At 44.6% G+C, this 21,290-nt stretch overlaps 1 protein-coding gene across 1 annotated transcript in view; it reads left to right on the top strand.

Moving 5' to 3' along the window:
* SND1 (staphylococcal nuclease and tudor domain containing 1) overlaps positions 1–21,290 on the top strand; it is a 442,168-nt gene that overhangs the window by 251,189 nt on the left and 169,689 nt on the right. Inside the window, exon 14 of the mRNA XM_019646123.1 lies at positions 12,221–12,293. Coding sequence (XP_019501668.1) covers positions 12,221–12,293 — 73 coding nt within the window. The remainder of the gene's footprint in view (positions 1–12,220; positions 12,294–21,290) is intronic.

The raw sequence follows: 21,290 nt of genomic DNA, 5'->3' as shown, positions 1-21,290 counted from the left end.
CGGATGAACAAAAGCAAAGGGAGTTTTTAGCCAGTGAACAAATGACTATATTGGAACACCCTCCCTACTCACCTGATCTGGCCCCCAGTGACTTCTTTATTTACCTAAAGATAAAGGAAATATTGAAAGGAAGACATTTGATGACATTTGGGAGGACATCAAGGGTAATATGACAACAGCTCTGATGGCCATTCAAGAAAAAGAGTTCCAAAATTGCTTTGAAGGGTAGGCTAGGCGCTGGCATCAGTGCATAGCTTCCCAAGGGGAGTACTTCAAAGGTGACTGTAGTGATATTCAGCAATGAGGTATGTAGCATTTTTTCTAAAATGAGTTTGTGAACTTAATTGTCAGGCCTCGTATACTAGACTCTCTCCTGTATTTGGTGTAACACATCCATCCAGTTTGACTCTAAACAGGCTAGAATGTGAATTCTCTTAGCATTCCAGAGGTCTTTCAAGTGGGCTTTTGTCGAGCTTGTTATGGACACTGAAGACGAGCTGGCAATGCCTGGCATCAGATCAAAGTCTGGCTGTGTGCCTTGTGTTCCCTGGCCGTCCATACCTGAAGGACGATCTGTGTGCATTTTTCTAAAGCCACCTATAACGTTATTTAAAAATGCAACATTTTAAGGTTTCCTAGAAACTGTCAGACTCTGTGGCTCGTTGCAGAAAAACACAGAAGTTAGGTTAGTTCAGAGGTTGGGGCTTTATTCCTTTAAGACACCTTAATTTTAAGATTTTGTGACATCAAGATAGGATATATATATATATCCAGAGAAGAAATTGATGCCCCAGCTTGACTGGGAAAGCGATTGTATTGAATAGTCTAGTGTCTGAGCAGATTTAAATGCATTTGGATTCATTCTGGACATACATAATGAGGTTAGGGTTATCTTGGGAGAAGAGAAAAGGGCAGGCTCTCTCTCATCTTCTCATGTGGATTCTATTTCTTGCCTGGCACACTGCAGATGAAGAAAACTGGCATTGTCCTCTCTCTTTGAGAACCAAGCATGAGCCTGCCCCTGTCTCAGCTCTGCCTCTGCTCCTTCTCTTCCCAGCCCCCGTGGGGAGTCAGTTTTCTGATTGAGCAAACCCTTCAATATCCACTTTCTGTAAAAACAGAACCACCAACTAGGGCTCCTGCCTTGCTGCCTTCCTCGTCTCCGCTCTCCAAACCCTGTCCACTCCAGTCCGTGATTAAAACCCTATCTTGCTTTTCACTCAGTGTGACTGACAGCGCCCTCCCTGTTGTAGACGCCTCTCTGCCTGAACTCTGTCTAGGAAATCTGTGCTGGCATTTCCATCACAGACTTGGAACAAAACACTATAAATTTGTTGGTGACTCTTTCCTATCCAACATCAGTAGTCATCATTAAGAGGGAAATTGTTTGAAGTGTGTCTCTGTCTTAGTGGTACAATTTCCGGGGCCAGGTGGGCTTACCAGTTTCCATGCATTTGTGGCAGTGACTTGTAAATATATACGGTCAGACAGTTAAGTTAGCGAATTCATCCTAGAAAAAGTGCCACATACCTCATTGCTGAATATCTCTATGGTCACCTCGAAGTACTCCCCTTGGGAGGCTATGCACTGACGCCAGTGCCTAGCCCACCCTTCAAAGCAATTTTGGAACTCTTTTTCTTGAATGGCCATCAGAGTCATTGTCGTATTACCTTGATGTCCTGAAAGTCATCAAAATGTCTTCCTTTCAATATTTCCTTTATCTTCGGGTAAAGAAAGAAGTTACTGGGAGCCAGGTCAGGTGAGTAGGGAGGGTGTTCCAATACAGTGATTTGTTTACTGGCTAAAAACTCCCTCACAGACAGTGCTGTGAGAGCTGGTGCATTGTCGTGATGCAAGAGCCATGAATTGTTGGCGACAAGCTCAGGTCGTCTAACTTTTTTCACGCAGCCTTTTCAGCACTTACAAATAGTAAACTTGGCTAACTGTTTGTCCCATTGGTACAAATTCATAATGAATAATCCCTTATAACAAAAAAGGTTAGCAACGTCATTGAAAACAAGTTCACGAACTTAGTTGTCAGACCTGGTATGTTGCCTTTGCACTGAAGTGCTTTCTGTACTGCTGGGCATGGAGTGGAGTGCTCCTGGCCTCCCATTCTTTCTTTTTTTTTTTTTTTTTTTTTAGCTGTGCCATCCTGCTCATCTCCAGCTGGGCATCGAACCGCTGTTGCTCAGAACTCACACTCTTGACCAAGCTCTTAACCCACTGAGCCACTCGGCTGGCCCTCCATGGCCTCCCACTCTTTAGCCACAACCTCTCCACTTTTTTCAGATTTATAGAAATTCTTCGCACAAAATTTAATTAGGTAAAAAAAAACACTTGTGCTTAAAAAAGTACAAAACTTTTCTTATAGAGTCCTTTCTGTCTGTATTTTTAACTGGCATTTACAGCACTTGTTATGAATGAAATGTGAAGACTTACTTACCGGCACTTTCTGTTGCCAAGTTAAAACCTCTCTCTGACTTTAGGATTCTTAAATGGAAGAGCTCAGTACTCCTGGTTTGACACAGTTCTGATTTGTTAGATATCTTAATAAGAAGCAAGTTTCATCTCCATACCAATTCAATGAAAAAAATTGGTATTGAATTTGAGTGTGTTGTTTTGAAATTTTAAAACTAATATATCCTATTACAGTGTATAGATGACATGAGTTAATCAGTTCTCTAAGAAAACATATCAGCCCTCTACTGGGACCGGTTTTTCAAAGCTAGTTTATCTCACATGTGATGGCTTTGTATTCATTTCTTCTTTTTATTCTCATTTTCTTGAGTCTATCCTGGGGCCCAGGCATTGGGGATAATAGTGGTGAAGAAAAAAGGTAATAGATGCAGCCTTACAAAGCACGCCGTCTCCCAGGGACAGACATTAAACAACTTTAATAAATAGTGCCTCTAGATATTGCTATTTTTCCCTATTCTCTTTTCTTACCTGTTTTCTTAGCCCCTCCTCTTTTCTCTCTCTACATTAATAACACTGCCTGCCTTACATCTGTTTTATTCCATTTCTCATTTCTATTAAATTTTCCCATGAGAGCATCTCCCTGAAATTCATCTCCTCTATTCAGCCTCTGTTCGTATCTTCTCAGTAGTTTAATGACACAGCTTTAAATAAACCAAGATTTCTCACTTTCAATCTAATGACCTCAACAAGTGAAATTTCTTTTTGTGTAAAACTAGATCCTGCTGAATACTGCTGAAAACAGAGCTTTGATGAGAAGTTTTTCTCCTCTCCGTTGAATCATAGATTCCTGCACCACCAGGGTACAGGTGGATTTTCTGTCCACGCTTCATAGAAAGCTGGAGTTGGGCAAATTATCTGCTGCCCTCTTCATTCACGCCCGTGCAGGTTGGAAGCCAGCACAGAGGAAGGATACTGTTCTTATCCTCAGCCTCCCAATGGCTTCCTTTCTCCTTTAACATGGAAGCACACAGCCCACTCCATTCTGGGCTTGAAGCTAGGTGTCACAGGCAAGTGGTTGCTAATGGGATACAGCACGTGTCAGTGGGGGAGGGGGGGCTGTCACTGTTGGGGAGAAGGGTAGATCAGCTATTGCAAGTGTATGTGATAACAGGAAAATGCATTAGAAGAGCTGGTGTGGGGAAGTGATTTGACGATACAGCTGAATGTGGGGAAATTTAGCTTTTCCCTTTCTTCAGAAAAGATGATGCACTCAACATCCAAATAGCAGTAATCAATCTGCATTTAAGGCAGCACAAATGGCCACTTCTGGAGAGCTGTATAATGTCTCCATTTCCAGAGTTTTCTCCTTCAGGATATTAAGAGGATCTGTTCACTCTTCATCCTATCTTTCTCTGCCTCCCTCCCCCCAGTTCCTTTGGATAGAGCTCAAGCTGTGAGACTTGTCTTGATGACTAGTGTGAGGAGTTCGGGTCAATTTGGAACCCATTAGGTGTTTCTTCTATGTTGTATACAAAGCTATGGGTGGTTCTGCCAGGTTATGGTCACATAATGAACTCGTAGTAAGAAATCAACCCCCTTGCCCAATCTGTTCTGTAATCGTTAATGTGCACTGGTTATTTTCCCTCAGAGGAAGTTGTTCTAGAGTAACCTTCCTAGGTAATTTGGTTTGTTAGTTACACCCCCCCATCCCCAGTTCAGCCGCCTGGAGCAGCTTGTCCATTCTCTGCCACCTCACTGTTCTCTTGGCTAAATGGCTCACGCTCCTTATCACACAACTCCTAAATATTTGGGGTTTCAATCTGTATTTTGAAATGCATTTGAAGATGATCATACTGGTAATATACTTTCAATCCAAAATAATTTGTGACAATAAAGTGATAATACTTGACCCATGACTCTTGAATGTCCCTAAGCCAGTCGTTCTCCAAACATGATCCTCAGAGCAGCAACGTTACTGTCACTTGGGAACTTGTTAGAAGTGTGATTTCTCAGGTCTCCCCAAGCCTCGTACCTACTGAATTGGAAACTCTGGAGTTGAATCCCAGCAATCTCTCTGAACACATCCTTGAGGTGACCCTGTGAACACTGAAATTTCAGAACCACTGCCCTAAACAATTCCTGATCACTGTAAACCACATCAAAATATGTATCCTTTCATGGCAGGTTAATAATCTATTGCAGTTGGAATGATAGTCATGGCTGTAAGTAGAGGACTAGGCGGGGGATGGATTGGCCCCGGGTGTCCCTGGATGGCTCTGCCCAGTAGCACCTTCCCGTGGTCACAGCCGTCCGTGTTCCCCACCGAGCCGGGTTGACGTTTCTTTAATTCCTTTGACTCTTGTCTCCATCCCCTTCCTCATACATAGCTCCTTAATTCAAATCCTTCTGAGTAGCCTTCACCAGCTCTTGGCTAATTTAATGTGAAATCATCTTAAGGGTGGCTGGCTGTGCTTGCTTGAGTTGGTTCGTCTGCAGTGTGAAGTGGGTCAGAGGGCTCAGGCTCTCTCCTGCTTTTGCTCTGAGCCTTGGAAATCTCTCAAGAGGACTATAGTTCGAATAATTAATCACTGATATATCAACACAGAATTTTCAAGCTACCTGTGAAGGGGACATCCACTTCATAGCTTTCTTTCATTTGCAGGATTCTTTGCATCTCATTTTCTTGTAAACTCCCTCATGCGTTTCTGTTTTATCCTAAGCCTTCCCTGACTCCCCGCTCTAGCTTTGGGCCCAGAAGTTCAGATGGATTACTTCCCATTCCTTCTGTCTCTGCATCAAGTTCAGAGAGCCAAATCTCTAGTGGGCGGCAATGAATCTTTCCCAGCAGGTCTCAGTAAACGTAGCTCACATTGGAAAAACCATTTTCCAAATAGCAAGTTTGCTACTTTTCACTCAGTCAGGACACAGTAAAATTTTCTCTGATTTGTTCATGTTACAGTATCAAATATGTTATCGGGTGCATTGAGAGTAAAAAAACATAAGGTCTAGTGGGGATTTGGATAAGCAAGTAAATAATTGCAAATATAGTTGTAAGAGTGGAGATGTAAGCGGGTATGTGGGATGCAGGGGAGGGGGCGGGGAAGGAGCAGTAAATCAAAGGGTCGTTCACACGAAGAATCCCTGAGGCAGGTGTGTTTGTCTGTCTGGAAATGGATAGTGCTTTGTTGTCCTGTGACACAGCGGTTACAAATCCATGAATTTATCCTGAGGAATAATTAGCGAGGCACCCAACACTTTGTTGTTCCTCGTGGCATTATTTATAATACTAGAAGTATTATAGTCGCCTAAGTACCTAGCAAGATGCAATTGATTAAATATAGAACTTGCATCCCTATGATGGATTTATGCGCAGCCATTAAAAATGATGTAAAAAATTTAACATAAGGACGTGTTCGTTTAGTTATTATTTCAGGGTGGAGGGGGCGGCAAGAGACTGCATAACTTTTCCCACAATTTTCTTGAAGTGTAAGTGGGCAGGTGTGTGTATATAAAGTACTTTAACATAACTAAATTATGTTAATGACGCTTTTATCTTGGAATAGAATTATGGATCATTGTTACACCAAATGTTTTCTGATGGCCATTTATTGCCTTGTGATCAAGACTTGAAAAACACAATGTCATTGAGGCACTTTTGAGCTCTCATTGCACCTCGTCTCACCTTTCTGACGCTTTGTCCCCTCAGGAGGACATTAGACTGATACTGACCATTTCTGCGCAGCTCTAATAGTCTTTTGGGACAGTGGAGCTGGCTTGCTTGTGTTTCCTTCAGTCTAGCCTGGGATGCCTCTTGTCTGGTGGTCCTCTGCTTCAGAGCTCACGGTTTTCCCCCCCGCTCTCTTACCTAAGCACTGCAGAGCTGTTGTCACACCTGGCACAATAGCATGTGTCTTTGTTTCTTCTTATATTAATTTTAGATGAGATGATGGCCGGCCTAGAGTTCTTTGTTATCTGCTGCGCTGCCTCATAATACCCACTGAGTCATTAGTCCGCCCACCTCCCCTTGACCGTAGGGCTCAATTTCCTCATTTCCAGTCTGCTTACGCTCTGCCTTTTCTCTTTCTTATCAGTAATTCTGATTTCGTGGAAAATGCAGCCTCATCATCTTAGCAGGGCCCCCACCTACCATTCTGCACCTGTGTTGCTCTGTATCTCATTTTCTGAGTGTCAGGACCCTGTTGCTTCTTCCAGCTGCCAAGGAGCCAGTAGAGAGGCCAGCGGAATTGTTTATTGCTGCTGCGTTTCATTGATACCTGTGTTTGGTTCATGCTGAAACACTGTATTCATCCATGTGACCTGAAACGCAGCGAGAGGCGCTTTAGAAGTTCAGCGAGTTATTCACTCTTCGTTTTGCTTATTAGCCTTTTCTGTGGAATTATTTGCCTTTGTCCAGAGTTATTTATCCTGTATTGTCTGGTAGGAGTTTCATATGCTCCTGACACTTGGTTCCACTTTCTTGTCAATGGTGGTCAGAGCTTTGCTCCCACTCACTGCTTTCAGATGGTTGCCCGTTGTCTCTAGTTCTGGGAGATGTGCTGGGGGGAACGTGATGCTTTCGTACTGGATGCACTTGTGCTTCTGGTCAGAGGCCAGGCTCTCAGCAGTCCTGCCCTGCTCCATTCTGAGTCGTAAAACCAATATGCCTGATAGCTGGAGCATAGAGGGTGAGAGTGCGTCCTGGAGAGCCAGCGAGCCGCGCTCCACCCTGCCATCACCTGGGCATTATCCGTCCATGTCTCCAATGTGGAACATCTTCACCGCTCCGCGTTAGTCGGTCACCAGTCATTTGTTCAGCTTTACTAGGCACACAATAACTGAACTAGATGGCCCTGCATTTATATAACTGTGAACACAGCTCTGTGTTAAATACGATAACAAATATTAAGGACAGAATCATAACCCTCCTCAAAGGGCCTGAATTCTAGCTATAGAAATAAAGATGGACACATGATGTGCTTTGAAAGTAATATGTTTCAGCTTATAATTACATGCTGAACTGAGCCTGCCCCCCCCCTATATACATATTTACAGAATTCCACCGCCATTTCATAGACACTCCCAGCATACAAACTGCAGTTTACCTTGGACTCCAGGTTAAAAATTCCTGGTGTGATAACCGTTTTATGACTGGTGAGGTGGTTGCTACGGATAAGTTGTAACTCTTTTCATTCTATAGTTTGGACCTAGAAAGGCACACATAATGAATAACTTGTGTGTAGAGACCTGGAGAAAATGGGCCTAGTCAGACTAGAAGGAGTAATATGGAAATCGTGTGAAGATATACATTGGGGCCACGTGGTAGAGGCCCGAGAAAGCCAAGCATTGTGATTTTCACTCGATGTTGCAGGCTGCTGGTCTTTGCTTGGGGTGTAAGTAAGGGAGTAAAATGATGAAATAGGTGTTTATGGAGAAGTTGTGCTGCTGTGGTATGCAGCGTGCAATCAGAGTGGTGTGCAGTATCAGAAGGGATGGAGTGAATTTAGTTAAAATATTCCTGGTGTTATCGTGGAGTCAGTTGGTGAGGGTCTGGCCCAATAGGGGTACAAAAGGGCCAGGTGAGTACAGTTAGAAAGGAAGGATCGGATGGAGGCAGTGAAGCAGAAGCAGAGTTAAGGGACATTTTGGTTCCTAGTGCCCAAGAGAACATCGTTTAAGGGAGGTTAGGAATTGAGGAGCTCCTGATAGGTCCCAGCTCTGCAGCCCCCTTTGCAGCGTCACGTCCCCATTTACTCTCTCATCGTATGCCATTTCTGCTTTCCATCACTTCGTTGTCTTTAAACCTCTTGTACATATGAAAGGTATTCTTTTTGTGAAACTCTTAAAAGCTCCTATTCCCAAGAAAATTCACATCTGTAATTCTTCCATTTTGGGGCAGTTCGTAGATACTCCCAGCATCCTAAGTATGAAGCTCACTTACGTCCACAGGTTAAGGGTTCCTGATATGACAGCTATTTTATGGTTGGGATTAGGTTGGATCTAACCATAGATCTTTGGACTTTCTTTGTAATCTCACAAAAATATCTGTTCAGAATAACAATCTGCCATCATTGAACGGAAGTTCAGATTATGGCCTGTTTGTTGGCACAAGATGAACTGTTAGGTATCAGTGGTGCCTTGGAGAGGGTTGGTCCATAGATGTTTCTGTCAGAGTAAGGGACCCCAGAACCTAAGAGCAAAAAAAATCTATTTCATGGCATAAAGACTGCTGAGATTCTAATGCTGTTCAGCTGAGGCACTGGAGGTAATCTTTCTTTAACAGTTGATGGTTTTATCGTCATGTGGGGAGGCACTAGCATCTCATGTGTGAGAATTTCAAACTTTGCCATTTAAAGAAAGAAGAGTGTTTCTTTCCAGTGATTGGATATGGAACTCTGCTCCCACACTGTGTCTTCCATTAGAAGCTTCTAGAAGCAACCTAGAAAGCTGAGTGTTCACCCCTCTTCTGACCGTTAGCGCTTTGTATGTATGTGGACATATACTCACTCGTCCTGGCTGGTGGTGGTTTCTGTCCATTATGACACCGCTGGTCCATGCTGTCTTTGTTCTGCGGCTTCTTGGAGAAGAAAGCTTTGGAGTGGACCAGGCTGTGGTCTGCCCCGATGCTTCCCGGCTGGCCTGAGCAACGGCCTTTGTGAGAAAGGCACTATTAAGCCGACACAGCAGGAGAAGTTTAGAAGTCAGGCATTTCATTCCTCGCCTAATGAAAAGGGATGTTGAGCGGTGGTTGGAGCCTGCAGAGCGAGGGGCGATGGGGAGGGGCATCCGTGTTTGCTCTGTGCAGCAGGTTATCAGCGGAAGCACATCTGCTACCTAACTACCCTCCCATGTTTCAAAGACACAGCTCCCCAAACCTATCCCAGGGAAACTGGGTTATGTAAGACGCGCGGGGAGCCCCACTGAGAAGTGGCGACAAGGCAGCAGAACCTGGAGCTCCACTTCATTTTCCTACACACGGCTGTTGGTAGGCAGTCCTGTCCTGTGCCCTTATCGTTCTAGAGCAGAGATGCATGTTATATTCCCTTCGGCAAAGAGCTGTGGTCAGCCTGCCCCTCTTGGCGTTTGCTCCGTTCCTCTGTAAGATGCATGCATGACTTTCTACACTGGGCACTTCCTCCAGATCCTGTCTTAAGGAGAAGCTCTTGCTGTGGCGTTATTAGCCTTGTGCCAGGCTGAGGGAGGTTTTCTGGGCATGGCTCACTCTGGGTCATTGCTGCAGCAGTACGGGAGCAAGAACCAAAGCCACCTGGGCTCAGGGAAGGAGACCCAAGCTGGGTTATCCACCACCGCTCATTCCTCAGCGAGCCCTCGTGCTCCGTCTGCAGCCTGGGTCCAGCGGGCCACCCACACTTTACAGTGCTTCCTCCGTGGGCATTACTTGTACTTAGTGTTCACAAATCACTGACTTTCAACTGTGCCTGTGTTTTGTTAGCAACTAACAATGAGAACTGCTTCTCAGCTTATATATGATGTTACAATACTCCTTTCTTGCTGCCTCTTGAATGTGCCTGAAATTGATCTAAATTTAGCAATCGTATCTTAAATATGAAAAGATTAAGTCTTTGAAGGTTTTTCCAAAATTAATGCCTGAATAACCCCCCCAAGTCTGTGACCCCACTGACATTGTTTATAGCTATTACAAGTTTTGTTTGTTTGTTTGTTTGTTTGTTTGTTTGTTTGTTTGTTTGTTTGTTTTTAAAGAATTCTGGATTGTTTGGGTTTTTTTTTGTCTCAGGCACACTATTATCCATATTTTCTGGTTTGGGGTATTATTTTTCCCCTTTAGGTAGCATGCTTAATCTTGGTTAAGTCCTGGATTTCTGCTGATGGCACAAAGCCACTTTGGGGTCACAGAAAGAAAGCAGAGTTTTAATTTATCACCTCACTTCCTTTGCCGCGAGAACCGGCTTTCTAACTTAGCACTTAAGCTTGGTTCTTTTTTCCTCATGGTATCTGAGATGCTCTCCAGCCCCCCCAGGAAAGGCCCCAAGGTCAGCAGTGCCCTCACATGAACCCGTCTGTTTATAGGGCAGTGCATTTATTTTAGTTGTCCTTGTTGTTAGAAGAAGATGAGGCTGTGGCCCCAGAGGACCTGCAGAAAGCTTAGCAGGCCTGGCCTGAAGGAAGGTGAGTTACAGTTGGGGCTGTGAGCTGGCCTTGCTCATGGGGCCTTTGCTCTTCCCACGGCCGCTCCTTTGAGTGCGTGGTGGCAGAGTGGGGAGAGGGCGGGCCTGTTGGTGGCCGAGGAGGTAAGAGGCTTCCTTCGGGAGGTGGAAGAGCTGAGTGTTGTTGGCTTCCTGCCTTCCAGCCAGTGATTTCCTATGAACTACCCTCTAGTTCTCTTCCCTCAGCTGACCCATTTGCAGTTTCTCAGCCGGAAGTCCTTGATTCAAGTTCAGAAGGAGCCACAGAAGCCAGGGAACATGGACATATTTTCTTCGAGTTAGCAATTTAGATTAGAGTATAGGATGGTTGTTATTGTTGTTAGTGCTGTACTTTCATTTCTCACCCTCATCGTGGAATGGAAACGAAATCATGAGGAAAGAAAGAAATTGCTTTTGTGTATAGAAGGCATTTTAGATCAGTTGAGTGAGAGGCAGATCCCTGGGGATGGAGGAAGGGTGAGAGGCAGATGATGGCAGCCCAAGTATGTAAGAAATATGGCCGTTCCACTTGGCACTGAGCACCACCGACCTCGTTTGGTTTATGTGCGTCTGATTTGGAAAGTTGGGACCTGGCAGTCACCCCTGCAGAGCAGCATCCCCCACTGCTGGTCGTTAAGGAGGGCCGAGTGGGAAGGAGGCAGATGTGGTAGGTTGCTCGCATGAGGGTTCGACATACTGACCCTGGTCTGGGCTGTTTTCTCTTCACTTTCCCTGGAATCAAGAAACGCTAACAGGCTGGTCCACAGAGGGGGTTCTCCCCTCCCTGAATCTCTATTTCTCATTCTCTAAACTCGGAAACGTTCCCTGCTTGGGTCTGTAGGCTGGCAGGACACGGGGAGTCGTGTCTAACAGTATAGTGACTTAGTGACCTGCCCTCCACCTTTCATTCCCTGCTCGGTCAGTGTCCACTGAGTGATCGTGCCCAGTGGTGCTAGGCTCCTGCCCCTGGAGTCACCACTTAATGGGATGAGAAGTAAAAAGGTGAGAGGTTGGAGCAAATCAACCAGTGGTCGGTGTGGCAGAGTCCCAGAGTGCTCTGTTAAATCCACTGTTGTTACCACCTGAGACTGATTGAAAATGAGGTTTAATGTCAGTTATGTAGCCTTTGCTAATTTTCCCCCCTACTGACTTTTCCAGACAATATTGCTTCATTCAGGGCGACTTATCTTTTTTTTACCTGGGAGGAACTTATTTCCATTAGAATTGGAACATCAGCTACATATTTTGCATTTAAAATGTTTCATGTATTTAAACACAGAGAGAAACATTATTACCTTGTTTCTTAGGAGTGTGCTCTTCCAACTGATTCTTCTTTTGTGCCTGGAACAATGTTCCTAATTTGGAAACAAGTTCGGGGGGTTCTCCCTGATTACAGGGCACACAGTTAGCTGAAACTAGCAGCCAAGTCCTAGTAACTGGGTTTGGCAGAAGAGCGGGCTTCTAGTCCCCTCCACCAAGCACTCGTGGAGGCTGGCTGCTCGGCAGTGTGATGTGTGTGAGATGTGTAGTGACAGACCCCCATCTAAACCACCTCTCTTCTCACCCCGTTTTCCCACCCCTCCCATCCTGTGTGATTTGTATTTTAATTGAGGTATTTTTTTTCTCTCCCTTTACAGAGCTATTAAGAATGGCAAAGGGTTGCACAGCAAGAAGGAAGTGCCTATCCACCGTGTCGCAGACATATCTGGGGTGAGTCGTGTCCCTGAATAGAGCTGTGTGGCTGGGAGGCGTCAAGAGCTTGGCGCTGATTCACCAAAGGACTTCAGCTTGTGTGTCTGCTGTAGCTCGTTTGTTGTCAGGCACTGAAAGTGAATTTTTCTAGGGCTGCCTCTTATGTATCCATAGAGATTCTGTTTTATATCCTAGAAGAGCAGAATTCAAACTAGGGCTTAGAACCCTCTTTCTCGTCACTGTTACCCTGTTGCTTTTCTGTTTTTTAAATTATTATGACTTAGAAGATATTTCTTTCCAGCTGTATTAAAATAAAATTACCTCTTTTAAAAATCCCTGTTTAATTCACACTATGACTAGAAAGTCTTTGTGGGAAAAGATCAAGTATAGGTTTTAGGACAAGTTTAAGTATTGCATTTTCTTTATGATTTCTTTTGCCTGTGGTTGCCTCTCAGTGGGAGAAGTGTGTGCACACCGTTTGAGCTAATGGGTGTAGGTGCTGCAGAAGAATGGCCAACGCAGGTGCTTTGGAGCTCCCAAAAGACTGCTCACATGAGTGTTCAGTGATTAGGACTCTGCCCTTGCACATTTAGGATCTCTTGGCTGAATAGACACCTTTGTTAGTTGAGAGGTTTTATTCACTTAGTCAACAGGTATTTCAGCGCCTCCCCTGCCTGGAACTGCTCTAGGCACTGTGACTATAACAACGGATAAAACCGATCAAGTCCCTACGTGCAGGTGGGAAAGGGAGACAATAGCAAAATCAGGTAGCAGCAACTGCTATGAAGAGAAATAAAACCAACCCCCCTGTTCCTGGGACACACCATCCATTTCAACTCCCAGAGTCACTGCTAGTTAGAGAGGGGAGGTCCAGGTCCCATGTAGGGAGGAAGGGCTAGTAAATCTTAGCTGGGACACTCAGGAAGCTTGCCTTGGGCACCAAGAAGTCAATGCAACTGTAAACAGAATCTGCTAGAGCTCGTGCTAGCCCACAGCAGGGATGAATCAGAGTTCTGTTGCTGTTACGTTGTCTTCCGAGCCTGGCTCCCGCCTTGCCTATTGTTCCTTGTGACTGCATTATAAATGTGTCCGGCCAGCTCACCTTGCCTAGGCATAGTGGTGCCCTGTTCATACGAAGCAGTGGGATTCTGTAGCCAGTCACCGCAGGTTACAGGTGAAACAATGTTACCTGCACTAATTGGACTTCCATCAAGAAGTCTGTGCCTGTCTTTAATGAGTGAGGTACATCCCTATGCATGCTTTGTAGCTGAAAGTCCTGAGAAGCCCAGAAAACTGTTGCTAATGGCCTTTGAGCCACAGGAGACCGCGTTGTATCTGCTCATTGTTAGCAGTGCGATAATCCGGACCTATTGAATTATAAATACCTGTTCTGGAAAACATGATGGTGACTCCTCTACACGGGGGCCGGATATGCCCACCCACAAGCTCCTGTCAGGGCCTTCCAGAAGCTGAAGAAACCTTGGGGGGTGGGGCTCTGTTTGGGCCTGTGGAGTTCCTCTTCCTGCTGAGATTCCCTGTGGCAGCAAAGTGCAGTCCTCAGCAGGTTTGTGCGGTGCAGGCCCACCTTCCTCAGGGCTGGCCGCTTGGCACCTGCCAGGATGGTGTCCCAGGGACGCTCTTTACTGCCATTGGTAAATCTTACGCGGCCTCCTACCTTGATGCATTTTGGGGTGTCCTTACTGTTTTGTTTTTGTAGCAGCGGGTCCTGGAAACTTGTCTTCATATTTTTACTCTGTTTTGCCCCTCCCCCGATCTGTAGCTCAGCCTCATGCATATCTTTTTTTCTCTTTTCTGTCTGGATATTGAAGAATTGGTTTGCTCTGGCGGTATTTGAAAACAAATGCCAGTTAAATCTCCCTCAGTTACCACATAAATAAAAGGAAAGCTTGAGCAAGTGGAAGAATGAAAGTGTAAAAGCTTGTCCATTGAAATAGATGTTGGAATGACCTTGTCTACATTCATCACAGTGTTCAGCTTAGATTGCAGAGTGTTTTGTTTTGTTTTGGGGGGTTTTGTGGTGCCTTCTCTGACAAAGGAGCTTGTCTCCCCCGTCTAACCTTCCCTTCTTTCCGCCAGTGTCATGTGAAGTATGTATGTGTTGGGTGCCCTTGTGTTATTTCAATGAGACGTATGGCTTTTCAGCTTCCTGAAGCATGCCGGCCATGTTACTACCTGAGGGACAGGTAGATGTGGGGGGGCGAGGAGGTGGGTGGGTGGTGTGTGTCAGGCAGACAGATAGCTTACAGCTGGATGAAGACAACACCTAGAATAAAGGCTATGAAGTACACACATATAATGGTTTCATAAAAGTTTCTTAATCTTTTTGTAATCTGTAACTGTGCCCCTACCTCCCCTCCCTTCATTGACGCCCCCCCTTAGTTACAGGTCATGATAAATGCATTTTTTTTAAGTTGACAGTATATGCAGTGTGCTGCCAAAATAATTGACTGTGAGCTGGTATTTGTGCATAACACCTTTCCCCCCCACAGTGTACTTTGGGGGGGGGGGTCGGGGGAGGAGGAGATATATATAAGCCTCTCACATTTTGTCTCTGAAACACCCTTTAGAAAAATGCTGCACGAAAGAGGTTATATCATGATTGTAAGACAAAGAACCTGTAAAGTTATTCTAGTTGTAGCGGCCTCCAGCTTTTAGAGTTGAGCTTCTATCCATTGTCCCTATCTCTTCTCTTGCATTTGAAAAAATGATTTCACCAGGTAAGGGTCAGAGTGCAATTAAGTGCCTCGGATGGAGACTTAGCAAGTGCACGGCCACTTGGCTGAGTTCCCGTGTGGAAAGTAAGTGATCTGAGCACGGGAGCGAGGGGATGACGGCCTCCTTGGTGAGGGAGGCGCTGGCCTCTGCGCTGATGAAGCAAGCAGGCCTTTTCATGGCTGTTTGTCAGCTTTCCCCGGACTGGACTGGTCCTTGACTGGCTGCTGAACACGCTTTCCAACTTCTTGTTCTGCTGTGCCAGTTGAGCCTCTTGTGTCGCTTCCCATATTGAAAGCTCAGTACAGTTTCTGATTTTCAAATATTTATGATGGCTCCCAGCTTTAGGTAGTTTTGTTTTTTGTTTGTCTGTTAATAAGACAATTCTTGACGTTAGTATCAACTGAATGTTTTTCCATAAGGAATGCAGCATCTGTGTAACGCCGATGGAATGAACCCCACCTTTTGGCTAGTGTTTTGTTAAACTGGGCTCTTCTGCACCTGTTTTCAGGGTACCCACCAAGGAAAAAAATACTGCTAATCTGGCCATTTGAGTCCTGAAGTTACTAGCTTTCCTTATTTCTAATTTTTCAAGGTGAAAGAAGGGGAGTATTACAAGTTCTGGTCATTGCTGTCCTTTCTGGATTTTGTTTGTTTGTTAAATTTTATTGGGGAACAGTTTGTTTTTCCAGGACCCATCAGCTCCAAGTCAAGTCGTTGTTTCAATCTAGTTGTGGAGGGCGCAGCTCCATGGCCCATGTGGGGATTGAACCGGCAACCTTGGTGTTATGAGCCTGCGCTCTAGCCACCTGAGCTAACCGGCCGCCCCCATCGCCTCCATTGCTGCCCCTTCTTAATCGTCTGGTTTCCTTCCGGCCAGGATATTCCTATGAATGTGAAACCGACTCGGGATTTGACTGACTTGGCACTGGGTCTGATTAGATTTATAGGATGGTTCTGTGGTGACTGGTTCATGTCATACACCCACAGTTTCATTATTTAGTGGGTTCTGTTTTTCCCCGATCCTGTCTCCACTCCCTCTCTCACCAGTGTACAAAAAAGTTGGAATGTGTGTGTCAGTGGAATATAAGGCTGTTGCTTATCTTGGGTTTATTATTGTTTTTGCTGTAGCCTGCTCTGTAATAAATACAATCTCCTGCAGATATAGAGTGTAAAACAAGCAATAAAACGGGACTGGTGCGTGGCTTACTGTTGTTCTGGTAAATCAGACAAATCAATTATGGTTCCAAGGTAAGGGAGCGCCCCACTCCTTGGATTGCAACTGCCACACACTGAGTTTTCCCTGTACCTCTCTGCATTCCTTCCTCTTCCATTTGTGTGCGAGTCCTACCGATGAGTCATGGCGCCCATTTCACATTTCCTGTTTCCTGTTGTGTTTGTTCTCTCCTCTGTGGTGTGTGAGGACTTGCGATGGTTGTTTCCTGAAGGCACTCTGAGAGAACAGAGCCTGGACCACCATCCTGCCCTCCCCAGCCATATTTCTAAAAGCCCCAGAATGGGGCTGTCCTTGTCAACATCTTCTGCCTCTTCATCATGTGGGAACCTGACAACTTGTGAATTTCGCTGCTGTTTCCTCTGCTCACCTCACTTTTCTTCCCTTCACTAAATCCCTCTGTCTTTTTTCTGTTAACTGCTGCTGTGCTTACTTGAATATTGCTTTCTTTGCTCATGTTATATACTAACTTTTTTGTAAGCACCTCTATCCATGACTGATTTTATTGGGGATGCATAGTATTAAGGATAAGAATGTGCTTAAACCATGCCTAGAGTGATCCAAAGACTAGCTCCGAGGGATAAGGGGTTCAGATTTTCAGGTCCCCCTTACTCCATTCTATCATAAAATGAAGACTTGGCAGAGTTGCCCAGTGGGATTCCAACCTGCATACATAAAGGGTGGAAGTGTTCCTTTAAAATAAATAAGTAAATGGGTAGAAATTTCTCTAGCATCTCCTCCTGACCTCTTCCTTCAATTCCTGGTTTTTCAGGAACTGAACTTGAATAGCATTGTCCTCTTTTCCTCGAGGTATGTGACAGTCCTTTCTACAAGAGGCTGGGGACCTTTACACTACTTATCTTTCCTTAGCTCCCAATGGAGTGGGGCCTCAATGGAAAAATTTAAAAGATGTTTTGGATCTGGAGAAGTAATAGTTTGCCCAAAAGGTGTAAAAGCAGCACAGCCACCAGGGGTTTATAAGTTAGGTCTCTGATCAGTTGCATTTCCCGTATATGTCTCCTGGCCACTTAATTAAATTGTCTTCTCATTAGATTCTAAAGTTCTCTGTAAGTCACCTTTGTGTTCTTTCTAATCTCTGGTAACTTGATGGCACAGATGTTCCTTTCCCGTTGGTCGTTTTGTTGGCTTTAGTAGCACTTCCTTCTCTTGCTCTCCTTTAGCCTTGAATCACATTCTAACATCCCATTTGTGCTGCCCTCACAAGGTCAAGGCCTATGGTTCTGCCCCGTGGGTTTCTGTGACCTGGAAGGGTTGCTTAGAGCTCCATTCACACCATAGCCCCGACAGCTGGGCTCTGTATTTGCTCCCTTGGGAAACTCCCAAAGGAGCCCTGCGAGAGCCCGCTCACTATGCTGACCCTGCCCTCTAGAGCAAGCATCGTGTGCTCCGTAAATATGACGGCCCCTGGCAAGGGAGCCTGGTTAGTGCCAGTGGTGTGTTCTTACGGTGGTTTTGCTGCATCTCTCCTGCATTTGGCAGCTCAGGATTTTTGCCAGTTTAGGTTAAGGATTTCTCTCTGTATTTTGTTTTTCCTCTGCCCCCACCCAAAGGTTCTTGAGCTCCAGTCGGATGGCAGTGTACAGCTCATTGGCTTGCATTTTCATAGCACAGAAACATGCAGTGCAGCCCTATGGCACAAGACATCTATGATTCCAAGTGGCACCTCCTCTGGAAGATTCTCGCAGGATCTTTCTTTTTCATTTCTCTCTCTTTTTCCTTTCTTTTGGCCTCTCTGCTCCTCCCCTCTCCCCTGTCTCCTATCCTCCCATCTCCCACTATCCTCTCTGAACCCCCCGCCCCCCCCCCCGTCCCTTTCCCAGCTCCCTCTGCAGATAAGTTGGATGTTGTTAAGGAGACCTCCGTGTGTCAGGGCTTTTGGTTCTCCCTAGGCTGCCCACCCTAATGGTTGAGGGCTTTGCTTTATTACCTTTTGTCCATGGTTCTTTCAGCCCTAAGAGTCCTGTGTGGCCAGTACTTGTTTTGTAAAGTGCAGGGATATTCTTCTTCTAGAGAAGTCCAAAAGTATTTATGCTTTCCATGGGAATAAGAGAGAGGTCTATCTGTATGAAATCGAACATGTTTCTGAGTGAATATTGGAAAGAAATGCTGGAATTTTTTTAAAGATTGTATTTCAGCATTTACCAGTTAGCAGAGGTTGTGTTCAGGCACCAACTTTTACAAATTTAATTGACTTTTCTACTGAGTTCTGTTCCTTTTGTAAAGTTTTTACCCAGTAGGGGACTAAATTTAGGACAGTCTCTCACCTCTTACTTAGCTGGGGGTATCAGGAGAGTTTGTTAAAGACTTTGAAACTGGCCAGAAGGTTATTGGGTGCCCTTATCAATGAAATTCCGGGTGCTGCCTCATAAACCTTTTGGGGTTACCTGATTCTGTGGGGATCTCCACCTATGTGGGGAGAGAATTGAACTGGTGAAGACCTGATGGTGATGCACGTGATTCCTATTTGTACAGATGTGGCCCCGTATAGATTTCTGCCCCGTGAAAGAAATGATTTCAAATGTTACATTTTTACTCGATAGTTTACATTTGTGCATCTTTAGCACATTCATTTCAGCATTCCTTGTTCCCCGTGTTTGCTCTTCAGATTTTCCTTTGAATCAGTTGTAGTATCTTTCTGGTTCCCTCATTAATTAGTGAGCTCAGATAAAATTTTGACATGTGTTTGTTTTAATAGAACTCAGGGTTTTACTTGTTTGAAAAGCATCCGTTAAGAGGGGAAGCCATTGCAGAAACAGGACCAGTTACAGAAGCATTTATAATTGGGCAATAAGAAATCGTATAATTACGTGTTTTGAAAATCATTGATTTAATGCCTCCTCTATACCTGGAAATGGAGAGTCATGTGGTTGTGCAAGTCCTTTAAAAAATCAATATTAATACCTCTGAAGTGAATATGTCTGTCTTACCCGCAGAATGCCTGGATCCATGCCTGGACCTTACTCGGTCCACCATTTTGTTCACCAACAGGCCTTTTGTTTTGGGAAATTCAGGCACCATAGCAGATCGAGGTAGAGGGACTGACCACTGCAGACCAGGCACAATGTCCTGACATTGTGAGCATGTCCCAGCTCTGCAGCTCTGTCCTCGGAGCACATCTGGTGACCTGCCCGGAGGTACAGCTCTAACAGACAGCGCGTCTTTATTTGTTGCTTCTTATAAGAAAACATCTTCGTCAAATCATCAGTAGACTTGATTTGTCACTGGAGGGAATTCTGTTTTCAAGGAAGTTTTCTGCCACAGATTTTTCTAGTTCCCTTCCGGCTCCTTGCTTAACTATGACTTCACTCACAGGAACGCATGCAAATCAGCCCTTCGAAACAGGGTCCCAGCTTTCATTTAAGTGTTCTGAGGTATAATGATTTTTGTTTGTTTGTTTTACTTTCTGCCTTTGTTCAAAAAAAGGAAGAAAGGAAATTGAGGGAACCCAGGAGCATTTTTAACAAAGTGGCATCTCTTTCCAAACAGACTTGCCTCTAGCCGCTCAGGTTCTACTGTTGCTGGTTCAGGCACCTCACTTCTCTTGCCCGTTCTCTGAGTGCATGTGGATATCGTTCTGTGAGCCTGTTTCATGGGTCCAAATTGGTTGAATGAACCCATTATAGGCTTGGCTGAATGACTGTTAGGGTATTTGGAAGGCAACAGATACCACTGCTGATTCCCAGGCTCAGGTGTGTGATGGGTTATCTCATCTGTCCTATGGCTGCTGAGTGATGTGATGAAACTTGAAATATTTCTGCCCAGCCCCGGCTTTGCTCTTCACTTCACCATCGTAATAACACCACTTAGTCCTAGATTGAACTCATTTTGCCCTGTGGCTATTGCTTATATAAACATCTCAAAGTAAGTCATTTTACTAACACAGACATTCTGCTTACTCGTATTTTAAGGCTTTATTTAGCGTGCTTCCAACATATTCCCTGCAGAATATGTTGTACAGAATTTTGGGCTCTCCTTGCAGTGTTGATGTCCAGCTAAATATCCTTGACTAGATTGACTGGGAACTACCTAGTAAGTCTGTGCCTCAGTTCCTCAGGAAATGGTGTTCTCAGGAAAAATGATAAACTTCTTAACACAGTATCAGGTTTGGGAGGTGTCTGAGAATATAAGCTATTACCAAGCTTTGAATCTGGAGAAGACTTAGGTTCTATTGATAGTCCATTATTGCAACATGTCCGAATAGTTCATCTACTGCAGAGACTAGATTTTCTTCTACATCATGTTCAGTCTATTCCACAATTTCAAGTTCTCAGTTCTGATGACTACATTATGAAGTAGCTATTTTTTTAGTAGCATTTCTTCTTCTTGGATGGCTGGCTCTTTTCTCCTAACCATGCCTTCTTCCCGTCCAGGTCATTTCTCTTCCTCCAGGCAGTTTGCCCTTTTCATCCTCACTGCCTCTGACCAGGCCTTTCTTCAGCATTTACATGATCACTTATTACCATGACATCATACTTGTTGATGTATTATTGACTGGTAGCAGTTCTCAAGTTGACGTGTGTGCAGCGGTTTTCCTCACTAGTTTCTAAACTAAGAAAGGGACATCTTTTTTGTATCTCTTCAGAGCCTAGTTTGGATTTCATCTGCCAGGTGATGACCTGAAGCAGTGTGATTACTATTTGGAAAAAAATGTGACCCTGGGTTAACTGTGCTGGTGGTATAGAAATGGAGAGGCTAATAGAAGCATGCTGCAGAAATACTTGTAGTAGCAGTGTGGAGTCATGGTTAGTAGCATGGGCTCCATTATCAGATCACCCAAGTTCAAGTTCTTGCTCCATTGTGTATTGCTTTGTCTCTTTGAGGAAGTTATTTATCCTCTGTGCCACAGTCTTCCCATCTGTAAGATGAATAATAATGGCACTTAACCTCATTAGGTTTGTGGTGCGATTGAATGAGTTAATACAAGCAAAGTATTTCTAACAGTTGACATAGTAAGAGCTCAACAGAGAGCAGTGGTTCATATGGTGGTGATTATTATTAAATTGCTGAGCATTCTGCCTAGCACATAG

The sequence above is a fragment of the Hipposideros armiger genome, unplaced genomic scaffold, assembly GCF_001890085.2.
Source record: "Hipposideros armiger isolate ML-2016 unplaced genomic scaffold, ASM189008v1 scaffold_97, whole genome shotgun sequence".
NCBI classification, from domain to species: Eukaryota; Metazoa; Chordata; class Mammalia; order Chiroptera; family Hipposideridae; genus Hipposideros; species Hipposideros armiger.
Note: the sequence above shows the minus strand (reverse complement) of the source record. Positions and strands in the feature narration are given on the sequence as shown.